This window comes from Calidris pugnax, unplaced genomic scaffold (assembly GCF_001431845.1).
Source record: "Calidris pugnax isolate Ruff unplaced genomic scaffold, ASM143184v1 scaffold188, whole genome shotgun sequence".
Classification (NCBI taxonomy): domain Eukaryota; kingdom Metazoa; phylum Chordata; class Aves; order Charadriiformes; family Scolopacidae; genus Calidris; species Calidris pugnax.
Window position 1 is genome coordinate 5,279,760 of NW_015091257.1, and position 24,572 is coordinate 5,304,331.

Here is a 24,572-nt window from a genome sequence, read left to right on the forward strand (position 1 = left end):
CCCTCCCTTGTAAAGGCAGTGCCGGGAGCGTGGGCGTGGGGTGGGTCGTGCCCGATGGTCTCTGCCGCTAATGCCGTGTCTCTGCCGCTGCGCAGGAGTCCCGGCGGGTATAATTCACCTACCGCCGGCTTCAGCAGGAAAGAGGCTAATCCCATTGCGCCATTTACCGGGCCCGCCGCGGGTTAGGTGAGGCGGAGGTGTGCGCCCCGGGCCTGGGCCGTGGGCCGTGCCCCTGCCCGGCTGGCCCCCCGCAGGATGTCCGGTGAGTATTCTGGGGGGCTGCCCTTCGCCGGGGGTGGCGCCCCGCTTCCTCTGCCCTCAGCCGCCTTGCTGGGCAGCCCGGCCGCTTCTCTCCCCCCCTTCTCTCCCCCCCCACTCCCTGGGGCCTTCTCCCTCCTCACGCCCCTGTGCGGGAGAGGGGTCTCCGCCACTTCGCTGTCGGCCGAGCGTGCCGTAATTAGCGGGCTCAGATTAGGGTTTGAGCCGCCTGGCTGATGGGATGGAAGAACTAAACTCATTTATGCGTTCTGCTTGCACGGAGGGGTTGGCCTGCCCGGGCCTCTGGGCGCCTCCCGGGTGGGCCACAGGTTGTGTGTGTGGGGGGGTTTCCCTCAGCCTGAGGCAGGTTCAGAGAAACAGTCATCCTTCGCTCACAGTCATCCTTAGAGCCATGAGAGACGGGTTTAGGGGTGGCTGCAGGTGCCGTTTCGTTTCTGGAAGGTGCTCTCCCAGCTGAGGAAGAAGCGGGGTGTCAGCCCCTCGCCCCCCAGCCCCGTTGGTGGAGCCGGTGGCACAGACACACCTGCCTCAGGCCTTCCTCCCGGTGGGTCCCCGGTCTGAATTGGGGTGCGTGGCAGCTCAGTGCCTGGGGGTGATGCAGAAAGGGAGTCTGCAGATTAGAGGATTAGAGGATTGTAGGGTTGGTTTGTTGTTTTTTTTTTATTATTTCTGTGATTGGTTTGGGATATTTTGTTTGCTTTTTTTTTCCTTTGGAAGGAGAGTGGGAAGACTGGAAACACCTAACTGTATCAAGTCCTCTCTGCTGTTTTCGGATTGCTTAAGCAACTGTTACTCATTTTTTTTTCAAGCCGGTATGTTACTATTTTGGGACCGGCTTTGGGTGCTATGAGTTATGCTTATTTGCATATTGTAATATGGTTGCATTTTATTGTTCCTAAAGATCACGTACGATCTGTTGGATGACAAAATCGCAGGGTCTCGAAGCAGTATGTAACTATTCTTGACTGAAAGATACATAGTAAAAGCTACACAAAAAAGAGAAACAAGTCCCCTTTCTGTAGTGTCCAAGATAGCAGCCTTAATCCCATCTAGTAAAATTCAGTATTGTTTTAATAAAGCAGGAGAGAATCTAGTTTTGGGTCAGGCAGAACTTTGTTAGACCAAGAGAAATACCGCGTGCCATCAAATGTCCATTTATATTTGTTATAAAAAGGTCTGTGTAAAGGTATTGCTTGTGCCATATTCATCAGTAATGTAAATGTTTCTACTTTTGGACTCAGATCGAAGAAGCATGGGAATTAAAATTGCCAGCTGTCTTTTTTTTTGCTAGGGCAAGAACTGCTGCTTTGCTGAGAACTTGCATTATAATTTCTGATGGTGGCCTGACGTAGGTTATTAATTTTACCTACTTACACCAAAAAAGTTCTTGATTGCTTTCAAGGATGAAGGTGCCCCCTGAAGCAGTGGTCTCTGTTCCAAGTGCTTCTGATGCAGTTGTGCTAGTTCAGAGAAGCGAGAAGGCTGGTATCTCTCTTTACAGCAGTCTGACGCATCTTCACTGAGATGTGCTTCTGGAGGAGGATGCATAGAGACCTACGGGTGGAAGGGGGTGTAAAAATATTGTTGTTAGAGAACGTGATGTGAGCTGGGGCTGTGCTATGTCGCTGTCACTCGGGATTTCAGAAAGGTGCTTTGGGCTCAGCGGGCACAGGTCCAGACTGCAGCCTGCCTGGTCCTGCAGATTGTGACTGAAGTAGAATGGGGGGAGGTGACAAGAGCAGCAGATGGTACCAGGGAGGACTTTAAGAAAGCAGTTGTAGAAGGTTGGTTAGTATGAATGGCAGTACATACTGTGGACCTAACCAGCCTGTTGGAGCCATTGATTTATCAACTCCTGTTTTTATGCATAACATGTCAACATGTTATTTACAATACGCTTGTAGGAAAGTTGTAGCATATGAGTGTTTCTCTTGAAAATTTTCAATAAACACATACTGTGTTTTATGTAAGATGATCTGAGTTTTGTTTGCTTTGTTTGTTACTTTCTGGCACATATGCCAGCTGATACCTTTTATATACAAATTAATCTGTCCCACTAGGGAAGAGAAAGAATTGCTTCAAATTAAAGACTTTAGGGGGAAAAAAAGAAAACAGTTTAAGAAGTTTTTTTTTTATTCAGTAGCGGTGTCCAGAGAAGGATCTATGGCCATTATTAACATATTTGCATTTGAAATTGTATTAAAATTTATTTAAATTCATTCAGAGTATTTTAAAAATATTTTCTTACTTGTGTTAATATTATTGCCCAAAAAGGAGATTTTATTATGGAGAATTTAAGCAAAACCCATGAATCAGGATTGATAAACACTGCTCATCAAAGTGATTAATCCTCTGAAACTCTGTGGTCTGGTTACATCAACATAAGATCAATATACTGGTGTGCAGGCACAGTTTTCAGTGTTAATTTCCCTTTTAACTAGTACGGTGATGATGACAATAATAATTTTCTAATTATTGTAATAATAAAAATTTCAGATAATTGGGGGTTTATGTAGGGAAGCTCTAACGTATTTAAATCTGGAGGGGAAGGAAGGAATATAAACTATCTGTTACACCACCAGAACTCCAGCTTGTATTAGTGTCTCTGACATTTAAAATCTATTCTATACTGTAAAAAAGATTCTGGCACATAAGTAAAACAGAAAATCAGCTAAATGTAGGCATTGTGTTTATAATAAGAAAATGCTTTTGTTGATGAAAAAGTCCTCCAACTGAAATAGCTCTGCCAGTAATGTTATCTACAATAGCGATCTTGCTACTCATAAGCATATTGTTTAGTTGACCCATCTGTACAAGCAGATGATGAACACATTTCCCCAGAATTTTGTTTCTGAGGGATAAGTAAAGCTTTATTTTCTAGGTTTTTATGCCCGCCCTTCCTTAAACAGCTCGCCACTGTCACAGCAATGACACCCTCTTCTCTGGTGGACCTGTAGGATACTCCCAGTGGGTGGGAGCACAAACGCAGGTTGGAGTGGCAACGCTCACTGCTTGCAAATTGTCGGAAATAAAGGTTTAACCAGCTGAGCAGTGTGTCATGATGGTCCTCTGCTGAGTAGTTACTGCCATTCGCAGAAGAGTTCGATGCGAAAATGCCTCGACTGAACCACATCAGCCTAAAACTACTTTGCAGGGACATTGTGAGGCTGAATTACATAGAACAGCTACCCCACTTGTGCGTTACTGGTGAAAACACACTGTGAGAATATATCTAAGTGCATTTATATATATATTTGTGAAAATATATATACAGCACAAGCTCTTTGAATGCATTTATTTATTTATTTATTTATCTGGGTGCCCAGTTATCAGACTGTGCGCACCCGCAGGGGGTCCGATGGCTCCAGCGAAGTTGATGGGCAGACCCCCTTCACTCACGGTGAACTCCACGTCCCCGGGTGACCGTAAGCCACACCGGAGTCACCCTGCTCCTGCCCTAACACCTTTTTTTCCCTACCCTCTGCAACCTTCACCGTGAAAGACATTGGTGTCTTTGGTACCGTCTTTGACACCGTCTTTGACACCGGTGGGCGGCCTGCGCTGCCGTGGACGGGGCGCGGCTGGCCCCGCTCAGCCGCCCGCCCCCTCCCTACCCCGCAGGCACCCCCGGTGCGTGTCCCCCCCACCCATCCCCACGGAGACTACTCTTCTCTTTAACGCCGGCCGGGGGTGGGGAGCGGGCAGCAGGGACCGGAGCCCCTCGCCCGTCGGGGAATCTGGAAACTACGGCTGAGGAGGGGTCCGTCTCCTTCCCCGGCGCCCCCCCAAGGGAGCGGGCAGGGAGGCTCTGAGGGGAGCGTAAGGGAGGGTCTGCGGGGGTCCCACCGTCCCGGAGGGAGGGGGAAAGGGAAAGGGAAAGGGAAGGGAAGGGAAGTGGGAAGGGAAGGGAAAGGAAGGGAAGTGGGAAGGGAAGTGGGAAGGGAAGGAGAAGGGAAGGAGAAGGGAAGGAGAAGGGAAGGAGAAGGGAAGGAGAAGGGAAGGAAGTCCTCTCTGCTGTTTTCGGATTGCTTAAGCAACTGTTACTCATTTTTTTTTCAAGCCGGTATGTTACTATTTTGGGACCGGCTTTGGGTGCTATGAGTTATGCTTATTTGCATATTGTAATATGGTTGCATTTTATTGTTCCTAAAGATCACGTACGATCTGTTGGATGACAAAATCGCAGGGTCTCGAAGCAGTATGTAACTATTCTTGACTGAAAGATACATAGTAAAAGCTACACAAAAAAGAGAAACAAGTCCCCTTTCTGTAGTGTCCAAGATAGCAGCCTTAATCCCATCTAGTAAAATTCAGTATTGTTTTAATAAAGCAGGAGAGAATCTAGTTTTGGGTCAGGCATAACTTTGTTAGACCAAGAGAAATACTGCGTGCCATCAAATGTCCATTTATATTTGTTATAAAAAGGTCTTATTGCTTGTGCCGTATTCATCAGTAATGTAAATGTTTCTACTTTTGGACTCAGATCGAAGAAGCATGGAAATTAAAATTGCCAGCTGTCTTTTTTTTTTTGCTAGGGCAAGAACTGCTGCTTTGCTGAGAACTTGCATAATAATTTCTGATGGTGGCCTGACGTAGGTTATTAATTTTACCTACTTACACCAAAAAAGTTCTTGATTGCTTTCAAGGACGGAGGTGCCAGCTGAAGCAGTGGTCTCTGTTCCAAGTGCTTCTGGTACAGTTGTGCTAGTTCAGAGAAGCGAGAAGGCTGGTATCTCTCTTTACAGCAGTCTGACGCATCTTCACTGAGATGTGCTTCTGGAGGAGGATGCATAGAGACCTACGGGTGGAAGAGGGTGTAAAAATCTTGTTAGAGAACGTGATGTGAGCTGGGGCTGTGCTATGTCACTGTCACTCGGGATTTCAGAAAGGTGCTTTGGGCTCAGCGGGCACAGGTCCAGACTGCAGCCTGCCTGGTCCTGCAGATTGTGACTGAAGTAGAATGGGGGGAGGTGACAAGAGCAGCAGATGGTACCAGGGAGGACTTTAAGAAAGCAGTTGTAGAAGGTTGGTTAGTATGAATGGCAGTACATACTGTGGACCTAACCAGCCTGTTGGAGCCATTGATTTATCAACTCCTGTTTTTATGCATAACATGTCAACATGTTATTTACAATACGCTTGTAGGAAAGTTGTAGCATATGAGTGTCTAGTTTCCCATCACAATCTGGGAATAGACAACTTGGAAAATTATTCTAGGAGATACAGATGTCCAAGGAGCACATATATATTTTTTCTCTCTATCAGAAGACAGACTGAAATATATTTTAAAAGCTATTTCTGGTGGATAATGGAGGAAAAAAGACCTTAAACTTGTCTTGAAGCTGGCAGGTGCAGTACTCATTATTACGAGTCTCTCCTGATTCTTGGTGCCTACCTCAAGTTTGTTTTCTCTCTTTTTTTTTTTTTTTTTTTTTTTTAAGGATGCGTCTGCACCAGTGAGGCAAGGGCTTTGTAATTAAGTCTGTTGGACTGATACTGTTTACAATACGCTTGTAGGAAAGTTGTAGCATATGAGTGTCTAGTTTCCCATCACAATCTGGGAATAGACAACTTGGAAAATTATTCTAGGAGATACAGATGTCCAAGGAGCACATATATATTTTTTCTCTCTATCAGAAGACAGACTGAAATATATTTTAAAAGCTATTTCTGGTGGATAATGGAGGAAAAAAGACCTTAAACTTGTCTTGAAGCTGGCAGGTGCAGTACTCATTATTACGAGTCTCTCCTGATTCTTGGTGCCTACCTCAAGTTTTTTTTCCCGTTTTTTTTTTTTTTCTTTTTTTTTTATATTCTTTTTCTTTGAACATTAAAGTGAGCACCACCCTGTCTGCTTGCTGGTGTGTATTCGAAGTAAGGCTTCTAGCTGCCCTAGAATTGTTTTTCAGGCCTATTGAAGAATTCTGCCTCTGGCAGTGTCAGAGGTACTAATGCTATGAGTATGCTTCATAAGAAGTTGGTGATCTTGGCTAAAAAAAAAAAAAAAAAAAGAGCTGTAACAAGTTTAACATAAAATCACGCTGGCTGTGGTGATTTACATTACTTTTGCTGTCTTTTCTGTGGTGGTATCTGTAGCTGCAGTGCAGGCTCTAAAATAACTCACCAAAGTCACTTGCAAATCCTTGGTTTGTTCTGAGAAACAATTGTTAGGCATTAAAAGTGAGCAGCCACTGCTGATGACAGTGATTTCTAAATTTGCATCTTTATGTGCTGTGTGGTAATCCAGACAAGAGAGATGAACAGATTTATAAATTTATATGACGTGCTTTTAATTTTGTTCTAATAATACACTTAATTTTCTCATGGTTCACTGAGAGAGTCAATGGTATTAGCCATAGGGTTCCACAGCTTGAAAACACTTTCCTTGAAAACTTAATACTGTTTGCAGTAGGTTCAGTACTGTTCATGCTATTGTCATACAGCACAAAGAATTGAAAGTTCTGCATAATGGTGCACTTGACACTTAAAATTCATTGCAACTGGATTTTTTTTTAATACCTCCACCTTTCAAATATAAAAGATCAAAACTTCTGCAGCTTAAAGTCAGTGAGTGAACCCCTGTGTGTGTTAGATGTAATACAGTGTTGTCCTTGATCTCGTTTAAATGGGAATTCTCAGGTAAATGTTTTTCTCTTACAAATTTATATGTAAAACTGATCCTTAGTTTTCAGTTATAAAAATAAAACATCTATTTATAGGGACAGAGTTCCGAAGAACACTATAAATGAGGCAAGTCAAATAACACTTTGTCCTTGAACACAGGGATTAGATGAAAAAGCAACTAATGATAAAATCTTTTGATTTTAAACCCCCTATGGATCCTTACTGGATTAGTGGTGCTCCTGTATGATTTTAAAATAGCTAGGACATGGTTCTCTCTTTGCACTAGAAATATTTTGATATTTCATGGTTTCAGTCAATATTTGATTATCTATTTAATTATCTTTGTAATGATTCACTCTATTAAGAAGGCTATAATATGTATCCCACATCTGATTCTCAAAAGAGACAATTGTTGTGTGTTGGTGTTTGGTTGTTGTGGGGTTTTTTGTTGGGGTTTTTTTGGTGTGTTTTTTTTTTTTTTCTCTCCTGTGGGAGGCATTAGCAAGAGTTTCTTAGAAGCTATATTTGTTTGGCAAACTACTTGCTTGTGGTGCTTGCCACAGCTTTAGCCCAAGAAGTACAGGGCATGAAAGCATATGTAGGATGCAATAATTTGCCATACCAACTTGCTGAACTATTTTGATGAGTAGCTTCTGTACTTTTAGATGTATTACTTATGTAAAAATTCAGCTTCTGTAGCTAAAAGAATTTGCAGAAGCAATAGGAAAATTATGTGTTCAGTTTTGTGGTTGTTATTGAAGATTTAAACACCCACTCATTTCACACTTTTTTTTTTTTAACCTACCCCCCACGTTCCTCTCAGTACTTGTTTTATTACCTTTATTTGGCTAAAGATGCCTGTTGCCTAACAGAACAGTGCTTTTCTTTGCTGACTCTTTGTGTCTTTTGAGAATAATTTTATTGCTAAAGTAGCCTTCCGTGGTTTTCTGCTTTGGATTTTTATGTATGCTTATATTTATTCATTTAACATTTTGGAAAGTTGCAGTAGGAGCAGTTCTGCACAATTTGCACAATTGTCCTTTTTAAACCACTCCATGTAAGCAGCTCCTTATTACTTGTTTTCTGGAACGCCCATAACTTGCTAGAGCTGTTATGATAACAGGAGATTTGAAAGCTCCTTTTTTCCTTTGCTGCTTCTGGAAATTGTGATTAAAAATGTTATTGGACTTTACTTAGGTGAGGGATCTGCAAACTATTTACAGTTTGGATGGATGATTCAGTTTATTTGGCCAAGTTGGTAAAGGATTCTCCTGCGGTGTAGGGATCTGTTGCAATGTCAGCAAATGTGGGGTGTGTGTGCTTGATTCAAATTTGGGTCTGACTGGAGATGAGTGGGAGGCAGGGCAAAAAGTGGGGCAGAATCAGAATGGTTTAGGTTGTCAGGAACCTGAAGATCATCTACTTCCAAGCCACCCTGCCATGGGCAGGGACACCAGGTGGACGACAGCATACCAGTGGGTCAGTGCTTTGATCTGGAGTTGAAGGAAAATGGAAATACTTAGTACCTAAGAGCTTGTCACTGGCACCAACCATTCTTTATTGCATACCTTGGTATTAGGTTAGAGATTTGAACTCATTCATTTTGGCAGCCTCTGTCTGAGACAGCCATGAGGTCATTTGTTGGGTTCTCTGCAACTAGTTCTGTGAGATTCTTTCCTAGAGTCTCCCACAGAGCCTGGAAACTGTATGACAGGGTGTTTTTTTCTGTTGTTATTGTTTTGTTGGTTTAATTTACTCAGCATAATTGCTTGTCCCTGAAGATGATGGTGGTTTTAAACAAGTAGTTCAATACAACTATTTATTGAAGCTCTCTAGAGCTCAGTGGAATTCCCCTCATCTGTGTGACCCGCTTATCTTGTTCTGGTTAATTTTACAGCCTAGAAAGCTGAGGTCTTCTGTCTGCTCTGAGGATGCTGTTCACCTTGCTGAATCATAGGTTCTGGCTCTCCCCAGGAGAACCCCAGTAACTGTGGTTGTGTCAGAGGGCAGAGCTGAAGAAGCAGCCCCTGGTGATACAGGCCTGGTATCATTACAAAATACATTATGTCTGCTATTGTGCAGGAGTGTAGCTTACTTTCTTTTTTTATTGTAATTTTTTTCCCCATGTGTTTCCTGACAATGAGGAACACTCCTAATTTTCTTGGAGTTACTTGAGGTAGGGATCATTAGCTTCTGGGAGGTGTACCAATCTCAGTAGCAATTTCTCTGCATTTGTTCAGCCAGCATCAGTTATTCCTGTACAAAGAGGACAGAGCAAAGCATATTGCCTGTTGGGTGGATTCAGCGAGATTCTGGAAAGAAGGACATTTCTGGCTAGTACTTAAACTTCCTGTTTTTTCCATTAGCTTTTGGCACTGTATAAACAGGAACATTTTCCTTATCACTTGTATTATACTATGTTAGTTAAATGTAAAATCTAAATATTTACAGATGGGCTTTTTTGATTATGTTTAGGCAAAAAAATTAGGGAACTATTTGTTTAAGGCTGATCTGAAAACTTCATACCTGTTATTATGTAAATCAGGCAAACAAAAGCCAACAAAACTCAGAAACATACATTCTGCAGTCTCTTTCACTGGATTTTCTATTCAGTTGTGGGGGAGTTGGGGAAAGAAAAGAGCTTATCACAGGAACTGCAGGTTGTTATAAGCCGCAGCCTGTTGGTTAGCTGGAGGAGGGAGATTGTAGGAACCTGCCAAAAGAGCTTATGTTAAAGCTGTAAAGTGACTCTTCTGAATATTTGCTCACAGTAACAGATCAAGCCTTTGTGACCCTTGCTACCAATGACGTGTACTGTCAAGGAGCTCTGGTTCTCGGACAGTCGTTGAGGAACCATACGACATCTAGAAAACTGGCAGTACTAATTACACCAGTGGTTTCCAGTGGGATGAGGTAAGGATTCTTGTGTTTTTGGAGGTTGATAATGTGGAAGAATAAAAAACAACATGAAATATTTTAATAGGCTTTCTCTGGATTTCACAGCATTATGTCTAGAAGTTCCCCCTTGGCCACTGATTTCTGAGAGGAGTCCCAAATAACATCCACGATAAGATTTTAAGCCTAATAAGAATTCACTTACAGAAATAGCACTTGTGTCTTAAGCTCCTATTTGGGAACATAAGATGAAAGTTTGGGAACCAAGGTCTAAGTGTCTTGCTGTTGAGCTGAAATAAAGGCTTTACTCTTCTTTTCCCCAAGAGTTTCTCTTTTAGAAAGAGCAAGATGCGTTAACACCTGTGACATCAGCTCTCCAAAAACCTTAGGGCCTCAGTTTCAGATTACTAATATTGTTAAAATAATGGTGCATGGCTATCATGATGAGAAATAAATTAATTTGGGCTTTTTTTTTTTAATCACTGCAATTTGGGTTGTGATTTTACAAGCACTACAGAATTGCATGTACAGAAATCTCATTAGATCTCTTGAACTCAAGCCCTGTTATTTGAAGGACTGTGTTGCTTGTTAAAAGGAACTTTAAATGCTATAGCTACTTAAACTTTTATTCCTGCTATGGCTTAGGAAGCGTGCAAGCTCCTGATTTCTGTATGCCATGTGAAAGTATTTGTAATACATATGGCTCAAAAAACATATTTTCCCATTTTTGCTGTGATTAGATGCACAGAAATCTGTTTTTATGGGTTTTTTAAACTATGGATTTTGTCAGAATGCTGTAACCTTCTTGAGGGAATACTATATAAATTTGACACATGGGTAGATACTAAGTCAGTTTTTTCTTCCCTATTCAGTGGAGAGAGAAACCCTTATAATACTTTTTTTGTTTTTTAAAATCAAGGATGATATTTTAGTAAAGCACATCACTGAACTCTGCTTCTAAAACTCTTAATTCTTTCCCAGTTAACTCTGGTCCCTTTGATGATCAGTCAAGAAAAAGCTGATGACTCTGAAATCTAGATAATCAGCACAGACTTTTCTTTTTCTGTGTGTGTTTCTATGACATCCAGGACTTTATAGTTAATAGTGTAATGTAATTAATAAGCTGTGTTTTAAAGACTTTTCTTCTTGTATCTTGAAGGATGATTACCTACTTTGGTATCACCTATGAAATTCCTATGAAAGATGTGCATAGAGTCTTCCTTAAAAGTCTCATTTGAGATGATTTGTTGTGGTGAGCAACTATATATTACCTGTTTTGAAAGCTGCACTTTTGAAGCTGCATTTACTTGGGCATAATAGATGCAAATAACCGCAGTGACAGTGCATGCCACATCCTGTGCACTGCACAGGGAACACAGTACAGTGCTACGCTTTAGAGTCCATTGTGCAGGATGAAGGCTGCTTTAGTTTCTGTTGGTGTTTCTATAGGGCATTAAATAACTAAAATTAGAATTGGTTTCTCCTCCATACAGCACCTGTCGCATTTGAGATGTGCTGGCCCTGTAGTGGAAGAGGTGGTGGTTTATGGCCCGGTAGCTGCCTCTTCAGCAGAACTGTTTACAAGGACTTTTCACTCTTGACTTCTCACTCTAAACCAATCAATCTAGCCTTTGTTATTGTCATAAAAAATGTTGTGCTGTGTGTTTGCTATTTTCATGCCAGAAATGAACTCTGATGAACCTCTCTAAATTCCCTTCTTTCTCTCCACTGCTTGCTCTGGTAGGTCTGTCCTCCGCAGTGTGTTTGATGAAGTAATTGAAGTGGATGCACTTGACAGTGCTGACTCAGTCCGTTTGGCTCTGATGCAGAGGCCAGAACTGGGTGTAACCTTCACTAAACTTCACTGTTGGACTCTTACTCATTATAGCAAATGTGTCTTCATGGATGCGGACACTTTGGTGAGTAGACCGGGAGCCGTGGAAACATTTGTGTGTGCCTTAAAGAGCTGCTCTCGGTGTGGGATACTTCCTTGTCACTCAGCCTACTGGCCTATGAAGTGACCACATTTGCTGCTGGTCACAAGGTTGCAGGAGTTCCAGCTGGCATGTTCTGGCAATGCTCGTTGTTTTGCTGGCTGCATGGGAATAAATGCTATTTTGAGAGGAGCCTCAGGATTGTCCTCAAAAGATATCACAAGCTCTATGCAAGTGGATTTCTGACAGATATTTGAAGTAGATCTCTGTCATATACTTTCATTTGGACTTATTCTGGTCAGGAAGACAGGCCAGTGTTAAGATGAAGTTATGGTAGGTCGTATTTCAAAGAGCCTTCTAGTTCTTTTAGACTGAACATTAGGAAGGAATTTTTCACAGAGAGAGTGGTCGGGCATTGGAATAGGCTGCCCAGGGAGATGGTTGAGTCACCATCCCTGGATGTGTTTAAGGGATGTTTAGATGTGGTACTGAGGGATATGGTGTAGGGGAGGACTTTGTAGAGTAGGGTAGATGGTTGGACTCGATGATCCCAAGGGTCTCTTCCAACCTGAATGATTCTATGATTCTAGAGTGTCTCTGAGGCTCATGAAGTAATTTGACAGGGTTTGTGCTTTTATCAGAGAAATAATGGAGAGCCACAATTAATAGACCTGCCTCTGTGAGCCCAGAGGAGGGCCACAAAGATGATCAGGGGGCTGGAGCACCTCTCCTGTGAAGACAGGCTGAGAGATTTGGGGTTGTTCAGCCTGGAGAGGCCTTTCAGTGCTTACAGGAAAGATGGGGAGGGACTCTTTTATCAGGAAGTGTAGTGATAGAATGAAGGGTAAAGGTTTTAACCTGAAATAGGGTATATTTAGACTAGATATTAGGAAGAAATTCTTTACTGTGAGGGTGGTGAGACACTGGAACAGGTTGCCCAGGGAAGTTGTGGATGCCCCATCCCTGGAAGTGTTCAAGGCCAGGCTGGATGGGGCTTTGAGCAACCTGCTCTAGTGGGAGGTATCCTTGGCCATGGCAGGCAGGTTGGACCTAGATGATCTTTAAGGTCCCTTCCAACCCAAATAATTCTATGTTATTTTATTATATTAAAAATAAAGTTTCTGACCCCTAGCATAGATTGCACGGCTACTGCCTTTGTGCTGTGGAAGCTATATATTTGGCAAAACTGTCAATTTACTCCCTTGGTACTGAATTTGCTACTTGTGTTCTAGAAAAACACTTGTTCTAACAATTTTTCTCTCTTCCTGATGTCTCTAAGGTGCTTTGCAACGTTGATGAATTGTTTGATCGAGAAGAGTTCTCAGCAGCTCCTGATTCTGGCTGGCCTGACTGCTTTAATAGTGGTGTATTTGTGTTCCGACCTTCTTTGAAAACTTACGATCTACTGCTCCGGTTTGCTGCTGAACATGGCAGCTTTGATGGTAAGGGGCAAGGCATAAGGGACATACAAAAGACAGCACATTTCTTCTCAGTAAGCTGTTTTTCTGTAGCTTCCATGCTGTCCGGCCGAATGGAAGAAGGCAGGAATTCTCTGGGCTTTATGTAATTGTGCCCCCATAAAAATTTAAGGTGCAGAATTTTGCCTCTTACGCTGTACTTAAGACTTATTGCATTTATAGTGGACTCTGCTTTCCAGGAAAGTGCAAAGAAGGGACATTGTGTCTGAGTCTTGCTCAGTAAGTTTTAATTTTGCTGTCTGGTTTAGGAGAGAGAAATACAGCTGATCTTCAGTCTTCTGCTCTGAGGGAGACCAAAACCCTTTGCTGCTCCTTCCTTCATATATTACAGTAGGACTCCATTTACACTGAGCTTGCATTGGAGTGGATCAGGTATTACTCACTTGTGCCTGCTCACATGGCCATATTGTCAAGTCCAAGTTGCAGTCCCATGAACACACCAGTCTCACTCCCATCCTTGGATGTGAAATTTTGATGTAAATTTGAATGTATGCATAATTATGGTAATATTGGTTTATATATTCTTTAGGAGGTGATCAAGGCTTGTTGAATAGCTTCTTCAGCAACTGGGCAACAGCAGATATTGGCAAACACTTACCTTTCCTCTATAACTTAAGCAGCAATGCTGTATACACCTATGTTCCTGCTTTCAATCAGTAAGTAGTAACGCTTCTGACTGACTGTAAACCTCTGTAATTTGTTAACAAGCATTCTATTATGAGACAATAATAATGGCATATTCTATTGATTATAAATTACAGTAGTCACACATGATGTGTAAAAATCATGCAGTAGAAGCTTAAACACAATATGAATGTCTTGCATCTGGTCACAGAGAGCCCCAGAGGTGGCTACACTGTCTCATACGTTGTTTCAGAGAAGTTATTCTCATTTTTGAGCGGTTGTAGCTACTTTAGTGGAGGTTGCTTTGCAGTTACTTTGAGAAGAGTTTACTTTAGCGTTAGGTTCTGACAGCTTTACTTTTTAAGTAGTTCTCTTGTTTTCCAGTCAGTTCTATGGGAAACAGTTGGGCTATTCTTTTAATTTTGTTTTTTTTGTAACCATTTCTTAGCTTCTTCCGTGAAACAAAATTTGTGCTAGTAATTATAGGACTTCAGACAATGCAATTAGAGAAACTTTTCTGCCAGAAGGCAACTTGGTTTGAGGGTGTCATGAATTACTGCTCCAGTTGCACAAAACACTCTTACTGGAAGGTGAACTTAGGATGATGCATTTATTAGTAATTTTTAATATGTGATCAGTAATAACCAATTTTGTTAATTCAGCAGTTGAAGTGGTATTTATTTGTTTGTGAGCAGAGTGTGCAGGAGGACTGGAAATAGTACTGCATGAGCCTGTCATCTTCTTTCATGAACTTTTGTACTAGAACCAGCAGCTGAATGCAAATGGCAATGCAGCCTTTCGTTCTCTGTATACCAAATGGGATACCTTAAACTAATAATATAGAAAAAATATTAATATATATACTCATATTGAATGTGTTGCTGTTGCAAAATGTCAAAATTACCTCACCAGTGTGAGTAAGCCTGTTTCTTTAGCAGTTTATATAGGCTAAAAGAAATATTTAATGTATGTATGTATGTTTAATCACTACAGTTTTGGTAGAGATGCCAAAGTTGTTCACTTCTTGGGAGCGACAAAGCCCTGGAACTACAAATATAACCTTCAAACAAAAAGAGTTATGCAGGATGGCACCACCTCTGGATCTTTTCATCAACTGTCATTTCTTGCCCTCTGGTGGAATATATACAGCGCCAGTATATTGCCTTTGTTAGAAAAACTTCAAAAGATGGAAGAATCGGAATCTGAGGAATGCAAGGTAACTACTAAGGAGTTACTGGCAATATGCTGAAATCACAAGAAAAATTCTGAAAATTATATGTTTGCTAGAGAAAGGAATTACATAAAACCCCATAGTATCTGTTGATTGGTGGTAGCAATGATTACTTCTATAAACATCTAAACTAGCAGTTTAGGAGGGATTTTTAATATTATTGGCTTTCCAAAGATTTCCCCAGCCTGCTTCTTAATTGATGAAGAGTTTGTATGGGAATGTATGTGTATAGATTCTGCAAATTAAACACAAAGTGTGATACAAGTTTTCCACAGAAGGTGATAAACTGGCTATGAAACAAGCAGTCTTTTGATATTTTGGAATGAAGTTGATGTAGACCATCAAACTAGCCCTTGAACTATCACAAAATTTACTTTTTTAGAACTGCATTATAACTTGTATTATGAGGTATATAACAAATAAATTAGATTTGCAAAGATGGTGTTAATTACATTTAGGATGTTATTTACAGTACTCATATGTCAATAAGCATTTACTGAGCTCTTTACACTTTTTTTTTCCTTCAAAGGAAGTGCAGCAATGTATGGTTTTTATGAATAGAATAAAAAATCTGTTGATAAATAGATGATTTCTTGGAGACCAGCAATATAAAGTAATGATTAGAAGAAGCACAATTTTTAATTCTGTATTCAACATGACAATTTAGATCACTTTTATGCATATGTAAATATTTTCTATATGCTTTTTAATATTAGGCTATTACTGTAGTTGAACTAATTGCATAGTCCCATAAGATCAGTTGGGCAATTGCCATCAAAGCCCCAGAGAGGAGTTTGGTTTGTTAATCTCATAACAAATAGGAAAGCAGATGAAGGAATGGGTAGTTTTTGATCTCGGACTTTAACATGCTTTAATTTTTAAGAAAATGTGCAGTAAAGAAATATTTCAGACGTGGTAAAATGAAGGTGGAAATACCTGTTAGATTTACCTTCTGATGATGCTGGCATACTCATGAGTGCAAAAATCTAAATTTCAAAATGCTCTGAATCTGGGATCACAAACTTCTTGAATTTATTAACTTACTCCTTTAATGCTGAGATCACAGAATCATATGAGGTTGGAAGGGACCTCTGGAGGTCATCTAGTCCAACCCCCCTGCCAGAGCAGGTCCATCCTAGAGCAGGTTGCACGGGAACATATCCTGGCGGGTTTTGAACATCTCTAGAGACAGAGACTCCACCACCTCCCTGGGCAGCCTGTTCCAGTGCTCTGACACCCTCAATGTAAAGAAGTTCCTCCTCATGTTTAGGTGGAAATTCTTATATTCAAGTTTGTGCCCGTTACCTCTTATTGCATCCCTGGGCACCACTGAAAAAAGACTGGCACCATCCTCTTGACACCCACACTTTAAGTATTTATAAGCATTGATCAGATCTCCCCTCAGTCTTCTCTTTCCTAGACTAAAAAACACTTAAATCCCTCAGCGTCTCCTTTTAAGAGAGATGTCCCCGTCACCTAATCATCTTTGTAGCCCTTTGCTGTACCCTCTCCAGCAGTTCCCTGTTCTTCTGGAATCGGGGAGCCCAGAACTGGACACAGTACTCCAGATGGGGCCTCACTGGGGCAAAGTAGAGGGGGAGGGTGAGCTCCCTCAACCTGCTTGCCACACTCTTCTTGATGCATCCCAGGATGCCATTGGCCTTCTTGGCCACAATGGCACTTTGTTGGCTCATGGTCATCCTGTTGTCCACCAGAACTCCCGGGTCTTTTTCCTGAGAGCTGCTCTCCAGGAGATCAGCCCCCAACCTGTACTAGTGCATGAGGTTATTTCTCCCCAGGTGCAGCACCCTACACTTGTCTCTGCCCAACTCTCCAGCCTGTCCGGGTCTTGCTGTATGGCAGCACAGCCTTCTGCTGTGTCAGCCACCCCTCACAGTTTTGTATCGTCAGCAAACTTGCTGAGGGTACACTCCATCCCTTCATCCAGGTCATTGATGAGTGTATTGAAGAGAATTGGACCCAGTACTGACCCCTGGGGAACACCACTTGTTAAGGACCTCCAACTAGATTCTGGGCCCCTAATCACGACCATCTGAGCTCTCTTTCAGCCAGTTTTCAATCCACCTCACTGTCCATTCATCTAATGCACACTTCCTAAGCTTATCTGTGAGGATGCTGTGGATTACTGGGTCAAAAGCCTTGCTGAAGTCAAGGTAGACAACATAACTGTCCTCCCCTCATCTATCCAACCAGTGATGCCATCATAGAAGGCTATCAGGTTAGGCAGACATGACTTCCCCTTGGTGAATCCATGTTGACTACTTCTGATAGCTTTATTTTCATCCATGTGCTATGAGATCCATGCAAGGAAGTGAAACTGTTATAAATAAGATATCAATTTCCTGAACAATTGCATTTCAGTGGTGAGATGTTCTTGTTTTTATTAGCACACTTTCAATGGAGTTGAAATTACACTGAAAAAGGTCAGTCCTCCTGTGGCCAATTCGCTGCAAACGCCTGTGCTTCCAGAGCAGACACACGAAACACAGCCCACAGCTTCTTCACCCGAGGAACTCACTTTCGAAGCTGTAAGTATGTTGTATATTACTATATGCAGTAAAAAAAGTAAAATGATATATTGAAATGAGATTTTTTTTTTAATTATGCTTTTGATCTGGGACATTACATCTTCTTTGATTTAACTGTAGCTATTGAATTTTCTTGCTAATATCAGAAATAGTCTAAAAAGTACTTATTTTCTGTAATCTGAAGTCGCACGTGCATGATCTGTCTGGAGGTTTACACTGAGTTTTACAAAGAGATTGTTTGTTAAAAGTTGTTAGGTACTCAATAAAGGATAATTCTGTTACCAAAGTAATCTTTTAAATATTAATACCCTTGTGAATTAATATATTTAAAACTAGAATCCTTTCTGTCACTCCTATATAGAAATTATTGGGGTTTTTTCAGAAGTGTTGACTCGTAAAGCTGTTCAACAAATTTCTGTGATTTGGGCAACAAGAAGTGTCTTAAAAGAATCCTGTGATGATCATTATAGGGGTCCTGACTTCCCTTATATTATGCAGGAATTAAGTTGGACATAATTGCACGATGTTTCTGCAGGTTGAAGTAATTATGTGTTGTATAATAAACCATGCTACAGCAAGGTACAATGGGATAAAAGAAAATTAACGTTCTAATGTCATCTGCTGTTGTATCTTGTGGACTACTCTCTAGTAAGATGACAGTTTTTATTATGTTCAGTACTTTGTCCCTTGAGACTATAGTTACTCCATAAAGTAAAACTGTAGTCTTCCTTCATTTCTTTTCTACCATGAGTGTGGAGGGGATGAAGGAAAATTGCAAACCTTCCAGCTCTATAATTAAGAATAATTTATTTGCAAATGATGTGTTATCCGATGTGCCTCATGCATCTGTCTCCATTGAAAATGCTCAAACCAAATAGAGACACATTTTCAGGATGTTTGTTTGGTGAAAAAAAAAAAAAAATATTCACTTTAAGGATTGTCATTCAAATTTAAAATTCTTTAATTTTTGAAATTACTACGATTGGTTTATCAGAAGATCCTATTCATTTAAAATTAATAGTCTGATTCTCTTCTTACTTAAGAACACAATCATTCCACTTTTTGTTGCTTAGCTTCAGTAATCTTGTGGGATTGTTTTTCTTTTGATGGAAGAGACTTCAGAATGGGATCTGTCATTTATGTTTTGATATCTGACAAAGACAAATATTTGGGGCAGTATTTTTGGGGCGATCTATTTTACCTCTGTTTTGCAATTCATTGTTCTAGTCTCATTCTGTGAAAAGCTCCTGAGCTACAGAGCAAGCTATTATCCTATAATGAGATTTTTCTCATTGAAGTTTGGTCTCATGAATGGTAGGTGTCTACTATGAGCTAGCTTTCCAGACTGTTTCTGTAGTCACTGAAGAATGCCAGCCACTCTTGAACCTATTTTAGGATGAGATGAGCTGCCCTCTGGAGGTACTTATCCTAGATTGATTATAGTAGGAGCTTAGGATGCAATACCATTTTGATAGCTAAAGCCGGGCGAGATGAATTTTGTCCTTGGTAATAATGTGTTTTGTACCTTTTCCTCCCATCCCCTGCTTTCCCCTACCCCAAGACTGAAATGGATTTTTATTGTATGAATTCTCATAATAAGGAAACTATGAAAAAGTATTCTCCTAATAAAACCTCAGTGGCTGTATTTTAGCAACCTGTATGTGAAGTTGAAAAAAGCGGTTCTAACATCCATCCCTCTGAGCCTGACAGACCTTCAGAACAACTTGTATTTCATCCTGCGTTTCAGGAAACCTCAGAACTGGTACATGTAGCTTTCTGCACAGTACACCTATTGATAATTGCATGCATGTCTTTGCTGCCAACATAATGTTGCAAAATGTCAGCTAATTCTGGTGCAATGTGCAAATAAATTCTTGAATCTTTTAGCTATGTAATTCCTTAACTGCTTCCAATACTGGGGTATGATCTCTTTCTATCAGTCACACTTCTAGTTTTTAAATGTGTATTTACCTGTGCTAGTCCCCAAGTAATAAATGCATGATGTTAATTTCAGCTCTGATACTAATACAAGCAAAGCTGTTTGGGATTTTTTGTTCTGTTCTGTTTTTTGTTTGTTTGGGTTTGTTTTTGTTTGTTTGTTTGTTTTGCTTTTGGTGTTGGTTTTTTTGTTGTTGTTGTTTTACCTGCTGAAGTGATATTTCCAAGCAAATGGAAAATGAATGTAGAGTGAGTGAGTCAGACAGGGAGCCAAAGCTACTGGGCTTTCCTTTGTGATCTTGCACTGCATTTATCTGTGGGCAGTGTGACAGCAGTGCCAGACTTGTCATTGATGGGGGTGACAGGGTGTCAAGGACTTGTATCTTGTGAGGTAGGGAACACTGCCTTGTTCCTAATGAGGCCTTTTGTAAGATTGTGAAGCCCTACAGTGAAATCCTTTAAGACTGAGAAACAAAACTGTAGGTGTAACTGTAGGTCCTGTGCAGTCAAGGGTGTCTGAGCCCTAGCTAAAATTCATTTCTGAAAACATGGTGATTCCTGTCTTGTTGTTACTGGCATCCAAAGCTGTAGATAAGGCTTGCCAATGGTAAAGAAAGGAATTGTCATGGATTACTGCAGTTAGGTGTGTACAGAGCCTGAAAACTAAATACCAAGTATTGTTGCTTATTTACATATATAGGTAGCAAGCGTGCTCTTCAGAGTATTTATTCATGTTTAAAGTCATGTGGAGTGGGACACAGGTGGGGGTAAATATGGAAGGGTGCAGTTACCTAAGCATATATGTTCACTGTTTGAGATGCCTTATCTTGTTGCCAGGTGAAGGTCTTGCACAAATTATGTGCCTTATCTAAAGGTAGGGAACACTGCCTTGTTCCTAATGAGGCCTTTTATAAGGTTGTGAAGCCCTACAGTGAAATCCTTTAAGACTGAGAAACAAAACTGTAGGTGTAACTGTAGGTCCTGTGCAGTCAAGGGTGTCTGAGCCCTAGCTAAAATTCATTTCTGAAAACATGGTGATTCCTGTCTTGTTGTTACTGGCATCCAAAGCTGTAGATAAGGCTTGCCAATGGTAAAGAAAGGAATTGTCATGGATTACTGCAGTTAGGTGTGTACAGAGCCTGAAAACTAAATACCAAGTATTGTTGCTTATTTACATATATAGGTAGCAAGCGTGCTCTTCAGAGTATTTATTCATGTTTAAAGCCATGTGGAGTGGGACACAGGTGGGGGTAAATATGGAAGGGTGCAGTTACCTAAGCATATATGTTCACTGTTTGAGATGCCTTATCTTGTTGCCAGGTGAAGGTCTCGCACAAATTCTGTGCCTTACCTGCCCCAAATCAGCAGAAGTAATGAATATTCCAGGACGTTTAGGCAGTTCAAGCCACTGATTCCTGTCCGTTAAGTTCTGCTCTGAAACATTTCTGTATTGAATTTGTGAGGGCTTCACTGGAAGGCTATTCTGGTTGATTTCAATTTTGTTTATAACATGAGTTATTTGTGTTGGAGCCTCTTGGAGTAGTACTGAAATCAGGTTTTCAGTAGCTGTCGTGATTAGTCCTTGTTATATTTCATCTTTATTAATGGTTGTAATTGTTGAGATGTTCTGATTTTACTGGCAATCATGGACACAGTTTTTCTTTTACGGGGTTGAAATTATCACTAATAATGTGTCTTGCATTCATGCAAGTTTGATAACTTGTTGGTCAATCATGGACACACTTTTTCTTTTATGGGGTTGAAATTATCACTAATAATATGTCTTGCATTCATGCAAGTTTGATAACTTGATCTTGAACTGAGATTCACAATTTTGGACAATCGTTACTGGTATAATGAATAGTTCCAATCTTTCGCATTAATTTATATGGGTGATCTGCTATTTCCCATCTGCTAAGTGACAATGATCTCACAGGAGATCAGATAAAACAAATGACCAAAAATTCTAGGAAATTTTCACATGAAAGCCTGTTGAAGACAAAATTTGTGCAGATACAAGGTTACACTTCATTATGGGAGATACTAATATTCCACTCAGGCCGTGTTTGTAATGCTCTCATTGTGTTGTCGCTGAGAATGCCAAGGTCTGAATTAAGACAAATACAATAAATGTGTGGTATGGTCAAAGATGCTGTGACATGGGAAAATGAGATCACGTTATCAAAGGAAGGATGAATGCCTGAATACTCTCTGTTTTATTGTTTTAACTGGGACTGTACACAGCATAAGTTTGACATCTAAGGTTTAACTTCATAGCACTGAGATGAGAACAACCAAATGACTGTTTTTCCGTTCTTCTGCTTCTTCCCACAGGCCGAGGTCACACATTCTGTTTCAGAGCTGTCTATTCACTTCAAACCAGAAGAACCGAGTCCAGAAGAGGAACGGAGAAAATGGGAGGAAGGGCGTATGGACTATATGGGGAAAGATGCTTTTGAACATATCAAAAAAAAATTGGATGCATTTTTACATTAAGATGGAGTACTCTGTAATGGCCATCATGGTCTATGTTTCTTCTATAAATACAATCCTTTAATACTTGGCTATCTGCATAGTTTATTTGACACCAAAGTTAGAGGCAGATATGGGCTCTCATATTTTGGGGGAATATTAACAGATACAGAGTCTTGTTTTTTTAACTGTTAAGTGTGCCTCATCTTTATTGTTATGTGTGTCTCACCTTCATTGCTCTCCCATAGTGCCTTCTGAAGTATAACCAATGGTACCCTCTGAGTCAGAACTCTCATACTTATCACTCTTCCCTGCTCCTCCCCATAAGTCTTCTGCAAAAACGGTCATGAGTGTGAAATGTATTGGAAGTTGAGCTTATTTCAAAAGTACTTAAAAGATACTATAAAACTATTTAAATAAAAACTTGCTTCTTGAAGCCAAGTTACCACTTTCAAGGGCAACCGTAGCATAGGCTTCAATATGAGAAAGAAGTGGGGAGATAAAATCCTGGCCTCACAGGAGTATGCAACACAACTTTTTAATTTAAGTGTATTTAGGATTAGAGGAAATTTAGTCTTTGTCTGAGATCACTAATGGGTGTTCTCCCTGTTTATAGGAAGCTGCCCAGCTTCATCACCAACATAATGAAGACTGGTGTAAAACTCTTAAAATAGACAGATAATGTATGTTAACTTTTTATATTGTTGCTGTAGGATACTGTTGCTTTTGTAAATATTGTTAGCTTTACTTGCATATTCAGAGGAAGACATCCTGACACTATGGTGTAAACCTTCTGGTGCTTTATATCAATTTGTTTACAGTACTTCAAACTGCAGTTGACAAAGGCATTGTCCTTGTTTAGTGTGGTTGCCCCATATTGCAGGCAGTTGGAGAGCAACTGAAAACACAGTTTGCTCTTGTTTTACTAAAGAGGCCCTTTGAAGATCTTTTAAACAATAGCTGTGTGTGGGAACTAATAAATCTGTGAGTGTAGCTCCAGAAAAATCTACTGGTGAGATCCCATTATATTAAGTATATTTATGGGGGATTTCTTTGTGAATTTGAGTATTTAAATTTTACTAGTCTCAGCAAGTTTGTCTTGACGAACAAAGAAAAAGAAACACTTTGAAAGAAAGAAGCTTGACAGGCATGCTAATATGGTAACAGATTTGACAGAGTTATTCATAACACCCCTTAATATTAGAATAAGAATTCTGCTGATGCAGGACTTGAAATACATTTCAGTCTTAATAAGTCACAAATGTTGGTACAGATATACCTAATGAAATAACTTGGGAATTCTGTTTAAAAAACAGTGATGTGACGTTATGCATCAGAGGTATTGCCATAGATGCTAGTGGAGAAGGAGGCTAGGTAAGAGTGAAGGAACTTTTGTTTCTTTTTCCTCCATCAAAGAAGATGGAGGGATGCAGGGAATAATTTACACAAATTAGGAAAGGAACGAAAGAGCCAAAAGGTCCCATAAAGGAAGAAAAACCATGTTTGAGTATTTTAGAATTAATTTCTAATATTCACAGTAGTGGATTTGCTTTTACTTTTGTGGGGTATTTCTGATTTTGTCTAGTTCTTTTTCTCATTAATTCTAAGCAGTCTTAAAGTGGGAATCTCCTCGGTGTGTCTACTGCATTCAAGCTTTTAGTTCAAATTAGATTTTTAGGATCTCTGAAGTCAAAGAGAGAAATGTCCAGAAGATTATTCTTCTCAATTTCTCCATCGATCATAAAGGAACCCTCAATAGCCTGCCTCTCCTGGGTAGGTGACCTTTGCTTGTCAACACAGGTAGGTGCATTCTTCCTCTTGTGTGTGGCCTGGTGCAGAACTATGTGGAGGTTACAGCAGCTACAGTGTACTCTTACTTGTCTGGTGTTTGATCTGCTGACTATCCCTGTTTCCTAATGAACTTGTGCACTTCTGACAAAGTTCTCTGTTTTATAAGCATTATTGCTAATATAATTCAGTTTTTTGAAGACTGTATAAAACTGTAGCCAACAATGTTAACTCATGCTTTGTGCAGCTGTACTTCTTACAGTAACTCCTAGATCTTGCTGGGAACATTAATTAGGTTATTGGAAAAGAATTACTGACATGAAATCAGTAGCCAAAAGGTTTTAAAGTAGGCATATGAATGTAGTAAAAGGAGCTGTCATGGAATACATTTGAAAATACTAATATGTAAAATGGTACTGAGTATGGATTTTACAATGTTTTTCAAAGTACATTAATGTCATGGAAATAAAATGGAAATGGAAAGGACATATGAAGTCATGTGCTTATGAGATGATGCAGAGTTACAGGTTGTTTATGTTGTGCCAGGGAATATTATTTGTGACTGACTGGTTACTTTAGTATGTTTTTTAATTGTATTAAATTGCTTTTGAGACATTAGCACTACCTGCTGAGCAGAATTAAAAGGTGTGAGTTATTATTTGTACAGACATACGTAATTATAAGTTGTAGGACCTCTTGATTAGTGATTAGCACGACAGGAGTTGGTTCATTGTATTTCATGGAAAAGTATAGCTGTGGT

General features: G+C 40.3%; 1 protein-coding gene across 4 annotated transcripts; it reads left to right on the forward strand.

Moving 5' to 3' along the window:
- Positions 1 to 12: 12 nt before the first annotated feature.
- GYG2 (glycogenin 2) lies at positions 13 to 24,519 on the forward strand. Of its 4 annotated transcripts, none has more exons than XR_001413986.1 (9): positions 13 to 262; positions 9,675 to 9,816; positions 11,543 to 11,717; positions 13,012 to 13,174; positions 13,740 to 13,866; positions 14,828 to 15,050; positions 17,474 to 17,614; positions 19,176 to 19,376; positions 21,887 to 21,924. XR_001413986.1 is itself a non-coding variant. In XM_014960457.1 (9 exons), the coding sequence occupies exons 1-9, from the start codon at positions 256 to 258 to the stop codon at positions 22,107 to 22,109; spliced, it is 1,326 nt and encodes a 441-aa protein (XP_014815943.1). In that variant the 5' UTR covers positions 13 to 255; the 3' UTR covers positions 22,110 to 24,518. The 4 variants fall into 4 exon arrangements, 3 of the variants coding, with proteins under 3 accessions (XP_014815943.1, XP_014815944.1, XP_014815945.1); XM_014960457.1 differs by having other exon boundaries at positions 19,252 to 19,376; positions 21,887 to 24,518; XM_014960458.1 differs by having other exon boundaries at positions 19,266 to 19,376; positions 21,887 to 24,517.
- Positions 24,520 to 24,572: the final 53 nt, after the last annotated feature.